Source organism: Gorilla gorilla, chromosome 17, assembly GCF_029281585.2.
Source record: "Gorilla gorilla gorilla isolate KB3781 chromosome 17, NHGRI_mGorGor1-v2.1_pri, whole genome shotgun sequence".
NCBI classification, from domain to species: domain Eukaryota; kingdom Metazoa; phylum Chordata; class Mammalia; order Primates; family Hominidae; genus Gorilla; species Gorilla gorilla.
The window spans coordinates 75,207,346-75,224,732 of record NC_073241.2 but is presented as its reverse complement, the minus strand read 5'-3'; the positions used below and the strand labels follow the sequence as shown (position 1 = coordinate 75,224,732).

Here is a 17,387-nt window from a genome sequence, read left to right as displayed (position 1 = left end):
AGATTTTAATCCTGCCAGTCCGGGTTGTGGGGATAAGGCTCTGTGCTCCTAATCACTATGCATGCTGCCTCTTGCCATAGTACGACGTCTGCAACTTAGATTTCCGTAGGTCAGTGCTACAGATCATTTGCTTTAGGTGAGCTTTCTTGACCCTCCAGTGCAGAAACCAGATCTGATTAGAGTACAATAGGCTTGTAGCAAGAAGTGAAAAAATTATAAAAATAACAAGAACTTATCTAAAATACTTTGGTTTTCATTTCTTACAGGAGAGGACCCCTCCCAATTCCTAAAAGCTCACCAGGTATGCCACTAAAAAAGGTCTTTTGAAATTCTTACATTGCAAGGCAGGCAGATCACTTGAGGTCAGGAGTTTGAGACCAGCCTGGTCAACATGGTGAAACTCTGTCTCCACTAAAAATACAAAAATTAGCTGGGTGTGGTGGTGCGTGCCTGTACCCAGCTACTCAGGAGGCTGAGCCACAAGAATTGTTTGAACCTGGGAGGTGGAGGATGCAGTGAGCCAAGATTTCACCACTGCACTCCAGCCTGGTGACAGAGTCAAACTGTGTCAAAAACAAACAAAAAACCCCCAAAAAACCCACGAAATTCTTATATTGGGTTTTCTTTAAAATTAAATAGCTAGAACTTTGAAATAAAGGGAATGAAAGGATTAAATAGAATCAAATTCCCAAGAGAATGAGCCTATATTAGAATCATACTATAATACTACTTGTCACAGAGTGGAATATGATAATTGGTGGTCTATTTTATAGCTTATCCAAGATAATTCAGTTACTGAAATACCAAAAGAAACTTATTGCAAGCAGATTTTACCTAAAAGATTATTTCAACTTGGACTGTGAGAACAGCAGAACTGAGATATAGTTCCCCTTGGATTACATAGAAATAACGATTTATAGAAGGCATCGATGTCAAGAAACATGTCCCTTAATGTTATCTTTAATGAGACCTTTCACTAATCACAGTAGTCTTTTTCTTTCTTTGAATGCCTATGATATCTCTGGGAGAAGTATACATCTTAGCACTTCTTATTAGTTGTATGGGATGTGAGGGCAGTCTGGCTGCAACATTTGTCAGCCCATTGATTGCTAGGGTTGATTCAGTGCATCCGGCTGGCTAGGCGGGTGTCCTCTTCCTCCCTCACCAGTCCGTGTGCATCCCTCCCGAAGCTACGTGCTCAAAGAGGATGACCATTTCTGATAGAGGAGGGCCAGTCTTTGGTCAAGAGTATATGAGTAGCTGCATTCCACTGCAGCTACTCCAAACAAGCTCTCGTTAGTTGTATGCCTTGAATAATAAGAAGATTCCAAGGTCAGGTACAACTTTGTCTTCTGTATTACTCACAACAGCTGACACAGTTCTGAGTACATAGTAGGTGTTCAACATATATTTATTATTTGAGTAAAGAAAAGATATACCTATCCATGTTCAAGAGAATGAGTGTACTAGTCTGTTTACATGCTGCTGATAAAGACATACCCAAGACTGGGAAGAAAAAGAGGCTTAATTGGACTTACAGTTCCACATGGCTGGGGAAGCCTCAGAATCATGGCAGGAGGTGAAAGGCACTTCTTACATGGTGGTGGCAAGAGAAAATGAAGAAGATGCAAAAGCGGAAACCACTGATAAAACCATCAGATCTCGTGAGACTTATTCACTACCAGGACAACATTGTGGGGGAAACTGCCCCCATGATTCAAATTATCTCCCACTGGGTCCTTCCCCAACGGTGGAAATTATGGGAGATACAATTCAAGATGAGATTTGGGTGGGGACACAGAGCCAAAACCTATCAATAAGGGAGGAGGACAGTTTATGCTGCACTTAACAGTTCACTAAAAATTTAGTGATGGAAAAAAAACTGTAGTGGCTGAAATTATATCTTTGAACAATATGAAGATTTAAGGTATTTTATTTCTTGTTGTTTTAGAATTACCACTTGGTAATGTAGGATGCTATTTCTGTCCATTTTTAAAGATGATTTTACTGTGGGTACTGTACCTGAGCATGGATGAAAAAGGGCAAAGAAGTCAGAATAGTGATTTCCAGAATGTCCTCTGGTTTGGAGTCATGACTACCATTTATAGTTTTTGTTGGCAGATCTATTTTCTCTTTACAAAAGGATAGACACCAGAATCTGTAAGTGAAATGCCCTGGCTTGAAAAGGGTGAGATCTTATTATGAAAAATTGATCTTACTGTTGTTTTCTGTGTTCTGCCTTTTGCAGATGATCCCGATTACTCTTTGGTTGATGACTACAGTTTGCTCTATCAGTAAAATCAATGGTAAGAACCTTTGTTTTTCACATAATTGAGTCATGTGTAGACTGGTAATTGTGCTATTGAAGCCTTTGAACCTTCTTTATAACACTACCACAAACTAGCAAGGCCTTGCGTGAGGCAGGTACACTGGCCAGCATGCTGTCCCTTCAGGACACCTCTCTGGATCCCATAGCTGGAAGCAGACTGGAGACCCCTCCATACCTATTTGAATGAGGTTATTTTTCCTTCATTGATTATTCCACAGTAACTCTTTATCTGCTTTTTTTTTTTTTTTTTTTTTCTGAAGCAGAGTCTCGCTGTGTCACCCAGGCTGGAGTGCAGTGGTGCGATCTCAGCTCACTGCAATCTCCACATCCTGGGTTCAAGTGATCTTCCCACCTCAGCCTCTTGAGTATCTAGGATTACAGGCATGCACCACCACACCCAGCTAATATTTTTTGTATTTTTAGTAGAAACAGGGCTTCACCATGTTGGCCAGGCTCGTCTTGAACTCCTGCCCTGAAGTGATCTGCCCGCCTCAGCCTCCCAAAGTGCTGGGATTACAGGCATGAGTCACCATGCCCAGCCGTCTTTATCTGCTCTTATTAAGCTCTTTTATAGTTATTACACACCTGAATTTAAGGCAGTGCTCATCAACAAAACACACATCATCCTCACTGTTAAAAGTAATTTAGATTTTAGCTTACTCTCTCACCATCTAAAAGAGGAAAAGTCAAATAAAAAGAAGTGCAAATGATATCACACTCACTATACACATAAGGTCATCATGGAGGTCATCCTGCAGATTATTATTGCTCTGAATAAGCAAACCATGAGGATTCTTAGAAGAGGACTGAACACTGCTAAGCCAACTGCAGCTGCAAAGATATACTGCATGGTGACTCTTTTTCTTAGGCACTCAGGTGCTTGGAACATTCTCCAAGTCAAAATCATTCTTCACAGATGTGAAGAAACGCCTCAGAAGCCAAAGTAGCGATACTGAAAAAACTCTTCATAAAGTATCATTCTTTTACCCCAGTGGGCTTATCTTGGGGTAAAAGAATTATATAGGTACACACGAGCAAAGAAAAGGTCTGAAGAGATATATTCCTAAATAGGTAATATTTTTCCTTCCTGTTTTTGAATTTGTCTGCAATGAAAATGTGTTACTACTTTGACTAAAAACTGTTTTAAAGATTTGATCCACTTACATATTCCTGATCTCAGTGTGGACTGAGCTACACTTCTGAACTACACGTCTTTGCATTTCTTGTTAGTTGTATGCCCTGGATAACAGTATCAGAAGACCAAGTGGCAGGCAGTGGGTGGGTGGGATGCCAGAAGTCAACAGAGAAAGGCAACAGCCTCTCTCTCACCCTTCCTGGTTTGGTGTTGGTTACATATACTGTCGTTTATGAACCTAAACAGATTTTAACAGTGCTCCAGGGTGATTTTCTATAGCGTTCTATACCACCAAAGTGAGCACATCAAACATTGTTTGTCTCCGGTCCTCTAAAAACACCTACTTTGTGGCTTATAGCCAACTGGCTATCTAGGACAGATGCCAACTTGTCCTAATTACATAAAAATAATCAGCTAATGACCGGGCACAGTGGCTCACGCCTGTAATCCCCGCACTTTGGGAGGCTGAGGCAGGTGGATCACTTGAGACCAGCCTAGTCAACATGGTGAAACCCCATCTCAACTAAAACAAACAAACAAAAAATACAAAAAAGTAGCCAGGCATGGTGGCAGGCACCTGTAGCCCCAGCTACTTAGGACCCTGAGGCAGGAGAATCACTTGAACCCAGGAGGTGGAGGTTGTAGTGAGCTGAGATTGTGCCACTGCACTCCAGCCTGGGCGACAGAGCGAGACTCAGTCAAAGGAAAGAATCAGCTGGTTTCTATTATGTTTAAACAAAAGTCCTTAAATTGCTTAATATAATTGCTTAATATATTTAATATTTAAGCAACTTTGCTATAAAATATATGGAACTTGAAGACATAAAGTACCCTGTTCTCTAACTATATATAACTTAGGACCTACAAATCTACAAATAAATGCTAGCCTTTACAATCAGTCATCATTTCTTCTTCATTTCATAAGCCTCCCTCTTTCTCATGGAAAGGCGCAAGGCCCTAGTTAGAGGCAGAGTGGAAACCTGGTAAATCAATGACTTGGAATTCAGACGTGGCACCTGCTCTCTGGAGCACTGTGTAGATGATGGGCAGGTCACTGGCAGTCCTAAGTGTTTCTTTTTATTTTTTACCTTTTTCTTTTCTGTCCTTACTTGTTTGGGTAAAGAATATATTCTAGTAGCTTAATCGTACCACTTGACCCAACAACCGTAGTTCCTCAGAGTCTAAGAGTGTGATGTTTGAATGCAAGATGCTAGTGCCAACACATGTACTTGAGTTATATCATTTCACTGGAGTTCACTGGAATCTGTGCCAGTTCAATGAGTTGGGGTTCAACATATACATCAATTTCAGAAAATTTTAGTAAAGGGAGTATACAACACATTCATATTCAGTATACAACATATACTGAATTTCAGAAAATTTTAAAGAAGGAAGTCTAATTTAGTGAATAACTTACTAAGCAACTTATCACAACAATTAAAATAGTTTGAATGAACTTTTGGAAAATAAATTTAAACAGGGTCCCGGTACGGTGGCTCATGCCTGTAATTCTAGCACTTTGGGAGGCCAAGGCGGGCGGATCACCTGAGGTCAGGAGTTTGAGACCAGCCTGGCCAACATGGTGAAACCCTATCTCTACTAAAAATACAAAAACTAGCCAGGCACAGTGGCGGGTGCCTGTAATCCCAGCTACTTGGGAGGCTGAGGCAGGAGAATCACTTGAACTTGGGAGGCGGGGGTTGCAGTGAGCTGAGATTGCGCCACTGCACTCCAGCCTGGGTAACACAGCAAGACTCTGTCTCAAAAAAAAAAAAAAAAAAAAAAATTTAAACAGAAAGAGTTAGGAATTTGTGATTTGTTTTGTAGTTGTTGATTTTAGCTGCTATTCCTGTTGTTAATTCTAACATGTTTAGGTAAAGATAGATTGAAAATTTCAAATTTGAAATATGTATAAAAATGTAAATGTATGTATTATTTACCATAAAGCAATGCTGTTATCGTCACATTCCATTTCTCATTGCTTGGAATACCCATTCCTCACCATTTGTTTTCCTTGGCCTGCACCCTTATTCTTGTGGAATATACTCTCAAGGTAGGAGAGAGTATTGACAAGCACCTTTCACTCAGAGGAAATTTCTTTGTTATTTTCTTTCAGAAACCAGAGCTTTTTCCGGCTAGTGCTTCTGTGATATGGAAAGGGCACCCAGAGCAGCAGGACCTATAGCCACGTTATGTCAGTAATGAAGACTTTGAAGTGAACCCTTGGTATAATTTTTTAGAGATTTAAAATTTATGGTAGACATTTAGGACAACTTAAGCAAGTAGAGTTCTGCAGTTTTTTGAAGTTTACAAAGTGCCCCATTCTGAAGAACTATTCTTTCCCAGTTACTCAGGTTATGAATGAATTAGGTTTTCAACATGGGAAGCATGAAATCCACTTCTGGATTTGGAGCATCCACTTGAGGAGCAGAGGTGGCAGCAGAGGATTCTGAGCCACGAACTGCAGTAGTGGCTCCTTTGGTTTTGGGCAGCCTGGCTGTGGAGTTTCCATGGCGACACACAGCCTCAGTGGTGCAAGATTTAAAATTACCTTCCTTTTTGGCTGGAAGACTTAGAAGCCACCTGATCACACTTTCTCATTTTACAGATGAGGAAATAAAGCCTACAAGTGTGAAATTAATTTCCTTACAGTTTTCCTAGCTGATTAGGGACAGAACCAGAACTAGAGCCTGAGCCCAACCCACATCACTATTCTTCTAACCCTTCCTGAAGTTGTGACGCTCATGCTGAAATTTAAGATGCCAAATATTTTTGCCAGCACTTTTTCAGTTGGGAGAATCACCAGGGTTTAAATGTCAGATTTATTTTTATGTGGACCCCTGTGTATGCTGAACTACAGAGCATGATGTTTAATCTAATTTAAGGAGCCACTGATTGTAAAACATGCCATTATTTTATGTTGCACTAAGAAGGTGGGGTCGAGGAGTTGCCAATAAACTTGGGACAGACCATTGATGGCCAAGCCCATTTGAATTTAAGATGCTAAAGTATGAAAAAAATACATCCTAGAATCAATGAAATACCATATTTTGATTCCATTCCTCAAGATAATTTTAGAGTTATAAAACCAGTCCTCAATTTTGGGTCTTCACAGAGAATCTTTCCCTTGCTAGACCCCAGAATTTTAAATGCATCCATCTTACACTTTCACAAATATTTGGGTTTTCCTTTTTCACTCACAAACAGCAGGGAGGTCATGTACTTTTTGTACAACATCTGTGCACTATGAGAAAATGGTACCTTTTAGTTATTGACAAGTTAAAATAGCACTCTCAGTTTTTCAGTATTACAGAGAGCAAATAGTTTCCTCTCCTGCTCTGTGCAGTAGCTTTTCCAGAACTATGGACAAATTGATCAGAAGAAGATTGATTATTTCCTCATCCTTTTTTCTTTTTTTTGAGACAGAGTCTCTCTCTGTCCCCCAAGCTGAAGTGCAGTGGCATGATCTCAGCTCACTGCAACCTCTGCCTCCCGGGTTCAAGTGATTCTCCTGCCTCAGCCTCCTGAGTAGCTGGGATTACAGGCGCCCACCACCACACCTGGCTAATTTTTTGTATTTTTAGTAGAGATGGGGTTTTACCATGTTGGTCAGGCTGGTCTCAAACTCCTGACCTCAGGTGACCCACCTGCCTCGGCCTCCCAAAGTGCTGGGATTACAGGCGTGAGCCACTGCGCCTGGCCTATTTCCCCACCTTTCGTGTAAGGTGCTACTGAACATGACAGCTTCTTGTCATGACAGGAAACTTGCATCAGTTGGATATCCTTTTGAGAAACTGAATTTTGCAAAGGGCCAAATTTCCCTAAACTGAACGGGCTCAAGAAATGTTCCTTTACACTCAGAACATTCTATTTTTAAGTATATTATTTATTGTTGGCAGTTCCTCAGGGATTTCCCTTTTCTCTGTATTGGTCAGTGTAGTTGATGTAAAACCATTTTGTGGATGGAAAATATTTTTATTTTATTGCTCTTTTAGTTTGGTAGGTTAAATAAAGGTTCTTGGTAATTTGGGATTTGTTTCGTATTTTTGTGTTGACCATATCGCTCTTCCAAGCTTTATTTCATCCCTTGCCACATTTGTGATTGTTAGGCTTCAAAAAGACAAACCGCTGGTCAGGGAAGCCAAATGGAGATGGTGCCGAACTACTTTGTACTAATCCTTCAGAGGTCAATTGCAGTGTTACTTCCTCTGCGAGACACCATCTCTGCCTTCAGACTAGGTTGGATCCAACTACTGTATCTCTCCTCCCCCTTCATTTTCCTTGTTATGATATGACTCACCCTTGAAATTAATTGTTCAAAGCCTGTCTTCCTTTTTAGACTGGAACCCCAATGGTAGCAGGGCCATTGTCTATTCTTTTTCCTGCTGTATCTCCAGCACCTGGCACATAGTAGAGACTATGAAAGAATTAGTGGCCCATAAGAAAACATAGCTAGAGAAACAACCACTTGAAAGAGAAATAAGGAGTGCAAAGTGAGTGAAGCCAAACGAGTACATGTGTTAAATTTAGTAAATGTGAGCTATTCTATAGACTGTTGGTATATTAATTTGGGTTCCATCAGAAGCAGACTCCGAGATAAGGATTTGTGTACAAGTACTTTTTCCAGAAAGTGTCAGTATGGAAGTGGGGAAGCCAGATAGGGAAAGGAAGAAAGGCAAAAAAAAGTGTGCATTATCAAGTAAGCTACATGGCAGGCAGCTGGAGCTTACTCTTGTTGAAGACTCCCAGGAAACAGTGCACAACACACAACTGGGGCTGGGCGCGGTGTAATCCCAGCACTTTGGGAGGCCGAGGCAGGTGGATCACCTGAGGTCAGGAGTTCGAGACAAGCTTGGCCAACATGGTGAAATCCTGTCTCTATTAAAAATTAAAAAATTAGCTGGGCATGGTGCGCGTGCCTGTAATCCCAGCTACTCAGGAGGCTGAGGCAGAAGAATTGCTTGAACCCGGGAGGTGGAGGTTGCAGTAAGCCAAGATCGCGCGCCACTGCACTCCAGCATGGGCAACAGAGTGAGACTCTGTCTCAAGAAAAAAAAAAAGAACACACACACACTTAGGAGATATTGCACCTAAGCCACAAGGGAGCTGGAGTATTTATTCACCAACTCCTGTCGGTCACTGGTTGCGGAATGCTCCTAGGGGGCATTAATTTCCCAGCACTTCTGGGCTGCCTCCAACGCTGGAGAGTGGGAACAGTCTGAGAGGGTCCTTAGGCAGGGACACAGTTCCTGACAGTTGGAACTGTGTGTTTAAGGAATTGAGAGGTACTGAAGGGATGTGGATGGGGCGTTGACAGCATCTGACCCCACATGGTTCAGATGCATCCATACCCCACTTTTTACTCCATCCTATCACTACTTCTTCAAGTCCCAACTTCCAAAAACAGACACACACACACACATACAAATGAAACAGCAGGACCAGCTATATTTCCTGTTCTTACAGATAATCTTAAATCCATAACTGATATTCATCATCTCCTTCCTCCCCCTCCTATTATGGATGAATCGTGCACCCCACCCTCACACACAATTCATATGTTGAAGTCCCAGCTGCCAGCCAGTACTTCAGAATGTGGCCATGTTTGGAGATAGAGCCTTTAAAGAGGTGATTAAATTGAAGGGAGGCCGTTGAGGTGGGGCCCTAATCCTAGTGACTGGTGTTCTCCTAAGAAGAGGAAGAGGCCAGATGCGGTGGCTCATGCCTGTAATCTCAGCACTTTGGGACGCCAAGGCTGGCAGAGCACTTGAGGTCAGGAGTTTGAGACCAGCCTGGCCAACATGGTGAAACCCCAACTCTACTAAAATACAAAAATTAGCCGGGCGTGGTGGCAGGGACCTGTAATCCCAGCTACTCAGGAGGCCGAGGCAGGTGAATCACTTGAACCCCAGAAGCAGAGGTTGCAGTGAGCCAAGTTCGCGCCACTATACTCCAGCCTAGGTGACAGAGGGAGACTCTGTCTCAAACAAACAAACAAACAAACAAAAAAAAAAAAAAGAAGAGGAAGAGACAGCAGGAGTACGTGTTTACAGAGGAATGAGCACGTGAAGAGGCAGCAAGAGGGTGGCCATGTGCCAGTGGCAAGCCCAGGAAAGAGGCCTCAGAGGAAACCAACTCTGCACCTTGCTCTTGGACTTCCAGCCTCTGGAACAGAAAGAAAATAAATTTTGGTTGTTTAAACCACCCAATCTGTGGTATTTTTTTATGGCAGCCCTAGTGAACCAATGCACAGACATTCTAGAATCCTCTTAAACTTGGCTAGTTCATCTGCTTGTCTAGGTTGCTTGACTGGTGGGATAATCTGCATCTTCCTCCCTGGGGTGGTGGTCTTAGCCCTGGTTATCAGGCTTTTGTCCCCTGTTTGCTGAAATTGCCAGTTTATATTAATTACCAGGCATGGGAACACAAGGAAGCACCCCAGGGAAACTCCTGCCTTCCAGATATATTCATCCTTGCCCCCTTTTTCTCATGATAATCACTAACTCCTGTTGGGATTGGTATGCCTCTCTTTGCCTGCTGGTCTATTGGTATGAGGAACCCCAATAGCCCAGGCATTGGCCATAGTTTTATGGAACCCTTTCTATATCCCCTGGTATAGGTATCCCCTGCTAACCTCCTAGAGTCAGGAGTTTTTGTCTGGCAGAGCCTAAAGTCAAAGGGATGGGAAGCACAAATTCCTGGTGGGTCAGTGTGAGCCATAGTGACAGATGCCACTCTTACCTCTTGGTTTCTGTGAGAGACAAACTCACCCATCCAAACCCAAAGAATGGACTCAGAGACCTGCAGAACATCAAAAATGAGACTTTTAATGACGGTCTTGCAAGATCAGGTGTCTGATAGGCAGGCACACCCAGCACAGTTTCAACAAGCAATTTATCCCCTAGTCCACAGGTCCCTCCCCAGTTCCTCAAAGGCTGAGTATTACAGGGTCACAATCTTCCTGGACATTGCCAATTGATTGTTCGGTAAAGGCTTTAGGTATTTTTTTAGGGTTGTCTTGCTGCATCTTGTTGCAGCCCACAATGCATTGCAATCCTAGCTCAGGCGCTGTTCAAGTATTTGACTTATGACCTAAATAGCTGGGCAGGCTGATAAGAACAGGCAAAAGGAACCATTCTGCAGGCTAGTAAACTTTCATCTTAGACTAAACTCCTTTGGTTCAGGTGAGGGCAACTAAGTTGTGGGGAAGGTGGAGGCCAACAAGCAGGCGTTGGCTATCCAAGCAGAGGCCTCATATATCCTGTTCCTTTTGTAGTTTGCTGATCTAAGCCAATTCAAGGCACTTTGTGTTGGAAATGGACCACTGTATACATAATTTTCTTCAGTTCCCAGACTGTGTTTTCTACCTATTGGAGTCATAACATGCAGTACCAGATTGTGGCCATTTAAACACCAATACCTCATCATCAGGGCCAGCACCCCAGCCTTGCAAGGTATTATTCTCAAGCTGCTGCACCTTTAAGAGGACATTCCAGTAATCTATCAGGACAGCATCTTCTAGGTGATGCGGTACACAGTAGACAAAGGGGAGCCGATGGGCATTTGTCTGTTGTTGTACCACCTTTGCCGTAAAGCAAATATCTCTTAGTGTAAGATTTGCATTCTCAGCCGGATGTGGTGGCTCATGCCTGTAATCCCAGCACTTTGGGAGGCGGAGGCAGGTGGATCACGAGGTCAGGAGTTCGAGACCAGTCTGACCAACATGGTGAAACTCCATCTCTACTAAAAATACAAAAATTAGCTGGGCGTAGTGGCATGTGCCTGTAATCCCAGCTACTCAGGAGGCTGAGGCAGAAGAATCGCTTGAACCCAGGAGGCAGAGGTTGCAGTGAGCCGAGATCACGCCACTGCACTCCAGCCTGGGCAACAGAGCAAGACTCCGTCTAAAAAAAAAGAAAAAAAAAGATTTGTATTCTCAGTGGGGGCAGTATTGCCACCAAGGGGGTGAAAATTGGTTATTGATAGACAAAACAAAACTTACTATTTTTATGTATAAAGCATGGATAAACATATACTGCATAAAAAGAAATACAGCTGGGCACGGTGGCTCATGCTTATAATCCCAGCACTTTGGGAGGCCAAGGTGGGCAGATCACAAGGTCAAGGGTTCGAGTCCAGCCTGGCCAACATGGTGAAACCCCGTCTCTATTAAAATACAAAAAATTAGCTGTGCATAGTGTCAGGTGACTGTAATCCCAGCTACTTGGGAGGCTGAGGCAGGAGAATCGCTTGAACCCAGGAGGTGGAGGTTGCAGTGAGCTGAGATTGTGCCTCTGCACTGTAGCCCTGGCAACAGAGTAAGAGTCTGTCTCGAGAAGAAGAAGAAGAAGAAGAAGGAGAGGGAGAGGGAGAGGGAGAGAGGAGGAGGAGGAGGAGGAGGAGGAGGAGGAATAATACAGTATATCTGTGGTATTAAAATTTCATGGGAGTTTTTGAATTCAGAAGGCATGTTAAAAAAAAAAAGAAAAGAATAAAAAAAGAAACGTTTCATAGGGTGACAGTTAGGAAAAAAAAGTCTAAAAAGGCTATTAAGGGAGTGATAATGAAAAAAAAATAGAAGGCCGGGTGAGGTGGCTCATGCCTGTAATCCCAGCACTTTGGGAGGCCAAGGAAGGCAGATCCACTTGAGATCAGGAGTTCAAGACCAGCCTGGCCAAAACATGGTGAAACCCCGTCTCTACTAAAAATACAAAAATTAGCCATGCCCAGTGGCATGTGCCTGTAATCCCAACTACTCGGGGAGGCAGGAGAATCACTTGAACCTGAGAGACAGAGGTTGTAGTGAGCTGTGATCATACCACGGCGCCCCAGCCTGCCTGGGAGACAGAGCAAGACTCCGTTTCAAAAAAAAAAAAAAAGCTCCCTCTCCCTCTCCCTCTCCCCACAGTCTCCCTCTCCCTCTCTTTCCACGGTCTCCCTCTGATGCCCAGCCGAAGCTGGACGGTACTGCTGCCATCTCAGCTCACTGCAACCTCCCTGCCTGATTCTCCTGCCTCAGCCTGCCCAGTGCCTGCGATTGCAGGCGCGCGCCGCCACGCCTGACTGGTTTTCGTATTTTTTTGGTGGAGACGGGGTTTCGCTGTGTCGGCCGGGCTGGTCTCCAGCTCCTAACCGCAAGTGATCTGCCAGCCTCGGCCTCCCGAGGTGCCGGGATTGCAGACGGAGTCTCGTTAACTCGGTGCTCAATGGCGCCCATGCTGGAGTGCAGTGGCGTGATCTCGGCTCGCTACAACCACCTCCCAGCCGCCTGCCTTGGCCCCCCAAAGTGCCGAGATTGCAGCCTCTGCCCGGCCGCCACCCCGTCTGGGAAGTGAGGAGCGTCTCCGCCTGGCCGCCCATCGTCTGGGATGTGAGGAGCCCCTCTGCCTGGCTGCCCAGTCTGGAAAGTGAGGAGCGACTCTGCCCGGCCACCATCCCATCTAGGAAGTGAGGAGCGCCTCTGCCCGGCCGCCCATCGTCTGAGATGTGGGGAGCACCTCTGCCCTGCCACCCCGTCTGGGATGTGAGGAGCGTCTCTGCCCCGCCGCCCCGTCTGAGAAGTGAGGAGACCCTCTGCCTGGCAGCCGCCCCATCTGAGAAGTGAGGAGCCCCTCCGCCCAGCAGCCACCCCCGTCTGGGAAGTGAGGAGCGTCTCCGCCCGGCAGCCACCTCGTCCGGGAGGGAGGTGGGGGGGTCAGCCCCCCGCCCGGCCAGCCGCCCTGTCCGGGAGGTGAGGGGCGCCTCTGCCCGGCCGCCCCTACTGGGAAGTGAGGAGCCCCTCTGCCCGGCCAGCCGCCCCGTCCAGGAGGGAGGTGGGGGGGGGGGGGTCAGCCCCCCGCCCGGCCAGCCGCCCCGTCCGGGAGGTGAGGGGCACCTCTGCCCGGCCGCCCCTACTGGGAGGTGAGGAGCCCCTCTGCCCGGCCACCACCCCGTCTGGGAGGTGTACCCAACAGCTCATTGAGAACGGGCCATGATGACAATGGCGGTTTTGTGGAATAGAAAGGGGGGAAAGGTGGGGAAAAGATTGAGAAATCGGATGGTTGCCGTGTCTGTGTAGAAAGAGGTAGACATGGGAGACTTTTCATTTTGTTCTGTACTAAGAAAAATTCTTCTGCCTTGGGATCCTGTTGATCTGTGACCTTACCCCCAACCCTGTGCTCTCTGAAACATGTGCTGTATCCACTCAGGGTTGAATGGATTAAGGGCGGTGCAAGATGTGCTTTGTTAAACAGATGCTTGAAGGCAGCATGCTCATTAAGAGTCATCACCACTCCCTAATCTCAAGTACCCAGGGACACAAACACTGCGGAAGGCCGCAGGGTCCTCTGCCTAGGAAAACCAGAGACCTTTGTTCACTTGTTTATCTGCTGACCTTCCCTCCACTGTTGTCCTGTGACCCTGCCAAGTCCCCCTCTGCGAGAAACACCCAAGAATGATCAATAAAAAATAAAAAATAAAAAAAATAAAAAAAATAAAAGAAAAAAAAGACAAAAAAAAAAAAGAAAAAAAAATTGAGAAACACTGGTTTAAGATGATGTTATGTGGAAACCATAATGTTACATTAGACACTCTATAAGCTCCTGGATTGTGGTGCTGGCTGAGGCAACGCTAGCAGGAAAGGCAAATCCATTCTTGAACTCAATCCCAGTAGACAGAAATGCTTCCAGGGTAGAATGGGTTTGATGGGATCAATTTGTCACCAAGTGGCTGGTTGGTTTCCTTGAGGACTGGTAACATATTTAGAGCTCAGCCTCAGTCTCTAGGCTAATGGATCAGGTATTCAGTGGTAGTTGCTACATCGGGGTTGGTGAGCAGGGAAGTCCCCTTAGCTGCATTCCTGCCACCATGGCTACTCTGTTAATGGGCCCATTGAGGAAGCACCAGAGTGGCCAAGGACAGAGGCTTGCTTACTGCACTGGATGAGTCATCCCTGCCACCTGGTTGCTCTGCACCTGCTCTGTGATGGATATTCTCTCATAGGCCTTGATATGAGACACAAAGAGTTGCACATTTTGTTGCCTAATTCCAGAGGCCACTTGCCTGCTTCTTCTCTAGGCCTCTTTGTCTTCAGTCTTCTATTTATTTTTATTTTATTTGTTTTAGATTCAGAGTGTCCCTGTGTCGCTCAGGCTGGAGTGCAGTGGTGTGGTCTCGGCTCACTGCAGCATCTGTCTCCTGGGTTCAAGCGATTCTCCTGCCTCAGCTTCCTGAGTAGCTGGGATTACAGGTGCCCACCACCACGCCTGGCTAATTTTTGTATTTTTAGTAGAGACAGGGTTTTACCATGTTGGCCAGGGTGGTCTCGAGCTCCTGACCTATCTTCCTGCCTCAGCCTCCCAAAGTGCTGGGATTACAGGCGTGAACCACCATGCCCAGCCTGTCTTCAGTCTTCTATTTCCTCCCTTGCCAATCAGTCAGGTCGTGTGCCACAGCCCAGGAATCTATGTATATTATTTACCGTGGACTACGTCTCCCTTCACAGCAAGCTGATGAGCAGCTGGACTGCTTGACTCCTGTGCTTTGAGAGTATTCCTCTTCGCTGCTGTTTTCCACAGTCCCTCCTGAGTGGGCCTGTCATGTGGCAGCAGTCCACACGGGTACAGAGCAACAATTAACATATAGAGCTGACCTATTCTTGACCGGGCCTGAGTTTTTCTCCATCAACTGGGTTGAAGAATGCCTTCTCTGAGGCCATAGGTATGAGGTGAGGGAGAGGCACAGATACAACAGAGAAAGGTAATTGATGAGTCTGCATCACCTTTTGGGGCAACGTACTTGTGCTCCCTGGATTTGCTTAGGCCTGATCCAGAATGTACCGTTTCTACGCAATGCAGTCATATGCACCTGCAGTCCCAGCTACTTGTGAGGCTGAGGTGGGAGGATCCCTTGAGCCCAGGAGTTTGAGACCAGCCTGGGCAACATAGTGAGATGCCGTCTCTATAAACAACAACAACAACAAAGAAACCAGAATGTACCATTTCCACTGCAGGAAGGATTACTGATGTGCCCTCCTGACCCGTGACTCAGGGGATCTGAAGAAAGATAAAGTAATTTGGAAGTAACATCATTTCTTTTTATATTCACGTTATCTTTATAATTTTGCAAAATGCATCTCTTTAAATGATGCCATAAGGGCTTTCTGGCTTTCCCACTATTCCCTAAGTGACCCGAGCTTGTGATTTTCTGCAGTGTATCAACAGCAGTTGATAAAAACCAACCTACTTGATAGTCCTTAGAGTTACCTTTGCCCCATATCTTTCAAGTGTTAGTAATGTCGCATGAGCTCTTCCACCTGTTTCACCCAAATTCACCACGAGTGAGGCCTCAGTAACTGTGATTCTGCAGCATAGTTTTTTTTTTTTTGTCTGCCTGTGCCTCTTTAATCATGACACCACATCAACACTGAACCACAAGGGTTTGGCATTCTAATGGCTTGCATTACATATGAACATAATTGAAATGCAATGTGGTAATAGAGGCATTTACAAAGACCTGTGAGGTTCAAGGGAGAAATAATTATTTCTCATGAATGGGTGAAAGAGAATGAAGCATTTCAATATTGGTAACTGGTATCACAGGGGTTTGTTGTACAGATTATTTCATCACCCAGGTACTAAGCTTAGTACCCAATAGTTATTTTTTGAGACAGAGTCTTGTTCTGTTGCCTAGGCTGGGGTGCAGTGGCATGATCTCGGTTCACCGAACCTCCACCTCACAGGCTCAAGTGATCCTCCCACCTCAGCATCCTGAGTAGCTGGGACTATAGGCATGTGCCACTACTCCTGGCTAATTTTTGTGTTTTTTTAGAGATGGGGTTTCGTCATGTTGCCCAGGCTGGTCTTGGACTTCTGGGCTTAAACGATCCTCCAGCCCTCAACCTCCCAAAGTGCTGGGATTACAGGTGTGAGCCACCGCGCATGGCCCCAATAGTTATCTTTTCTGATCCTCTCCCTTCTTCCACCCTCCACCCTCAAACAGGCCCCAGTGTCTGTTCTCCTCATTGTGTCCATGTATTCTCATCACTAAGCTCCCACTTATAAGGGAGAACATGTGGTATTTGGTTTTCTGTTCCTGCATTAGTTTGCTAAAGATAATGGCCTCCAGCTCCATCCATGTTCCCAGAAGGGACATGATCTCATTCTTTTTTATGGTGCAGCACAGATGTTATCACCATTTCATTTCACCCTGACTGAGACCGCCTTTCCAAAAATATTAACTGAGAAGATTACGACAGTGAAAGATATCAGACCTAACTGACCCTATCTTGCTTCTAACCTCTAAACTGTCCTTGTTCATTCCTGGGCATAGGCCGAACTAGCTTTGGGAAGGAATTTAGTGATAGTTTATATAACAGCCCTTCCCAAAAGGCTAAATTGTTCTCGTAAAACAAATAAAAGGGCACTAGCCACCAAGTCAAGATGAGAGGGGCTAGAATTCTTTTTGGCGTGATCTGAGCTCACTGCAACCTCCGCCTCTGGGGTTCAAGCGATTATCCTGCCTTAGCCTCCCGAGTAGCTGGTATTACAGGCACCTGCCACCATGCCCGGCTAATTTTTGTATTTTTAGTAGAGATGGGGTTTCACCATGTTGGCCAGGCTGGTCTCGAACTCCTGACCTCAGGTGATCCACCTGCCTCAGCCTCCCAAAGTGCTGAGATTACAGGCGTGAGCCACCGTGCCCAGCCCTGGCTTATATTTTTGTTGTCTGTCTTTTAGTATAGTTTAGTTTTGTTTTAGGTTGAAGGGACAGCTATTGCCAGAAATTTCCATTTGAGTGCCAAATACATTTAAATTTCATGGCCTTAAATATCTGGTTCTCATCTGTAATCCCAACACTTTGGGAGGCTAAGGCGGGTGGATCACCGGAGGTCAGGAGTTCAAGACCAGCCGACCAACGTGGTGAAACCCTGTCTCTATTAAAAAT

The 17,387-nt window shown here is 45.1% G+C and overlaps 1 protein-coding gene across 2 annotated transcripts in view; it reads left to right on the top strand.

Annotated features, from left to right (window-relative positions):
* The window catches only part of PSTPIP2 (proline-serine-threonine phosphatase interacting protein 2), a 93,308-nt gene extending 85,814 nt beyond the window's left edge, over positions 1-7,494 (top strand). For both annotated transcript variants that reach the window (XM_019013830.4, XM_055368148.2), the window contains exons 13-15: positions 267-301; positions 2,249-2,306; positions 5,581-7,494. In XM_019013830.4, coding sequence (XP_018869375.1) covers positions 267-301; positions 2,249-2,298 — 85 coding nt within the window. In that variant the 3' untranslated portion in view covers positions 2,299-2,306; positions 5,581-7,494. The remainder of the gene's footprint in view (positions 1-266; positions 302-2,248; positions 2,307-5,580) is intronic.
* The last annotated feature ends 9,893 nt before the right edge of the window (positions 7,495-17,387 follow it).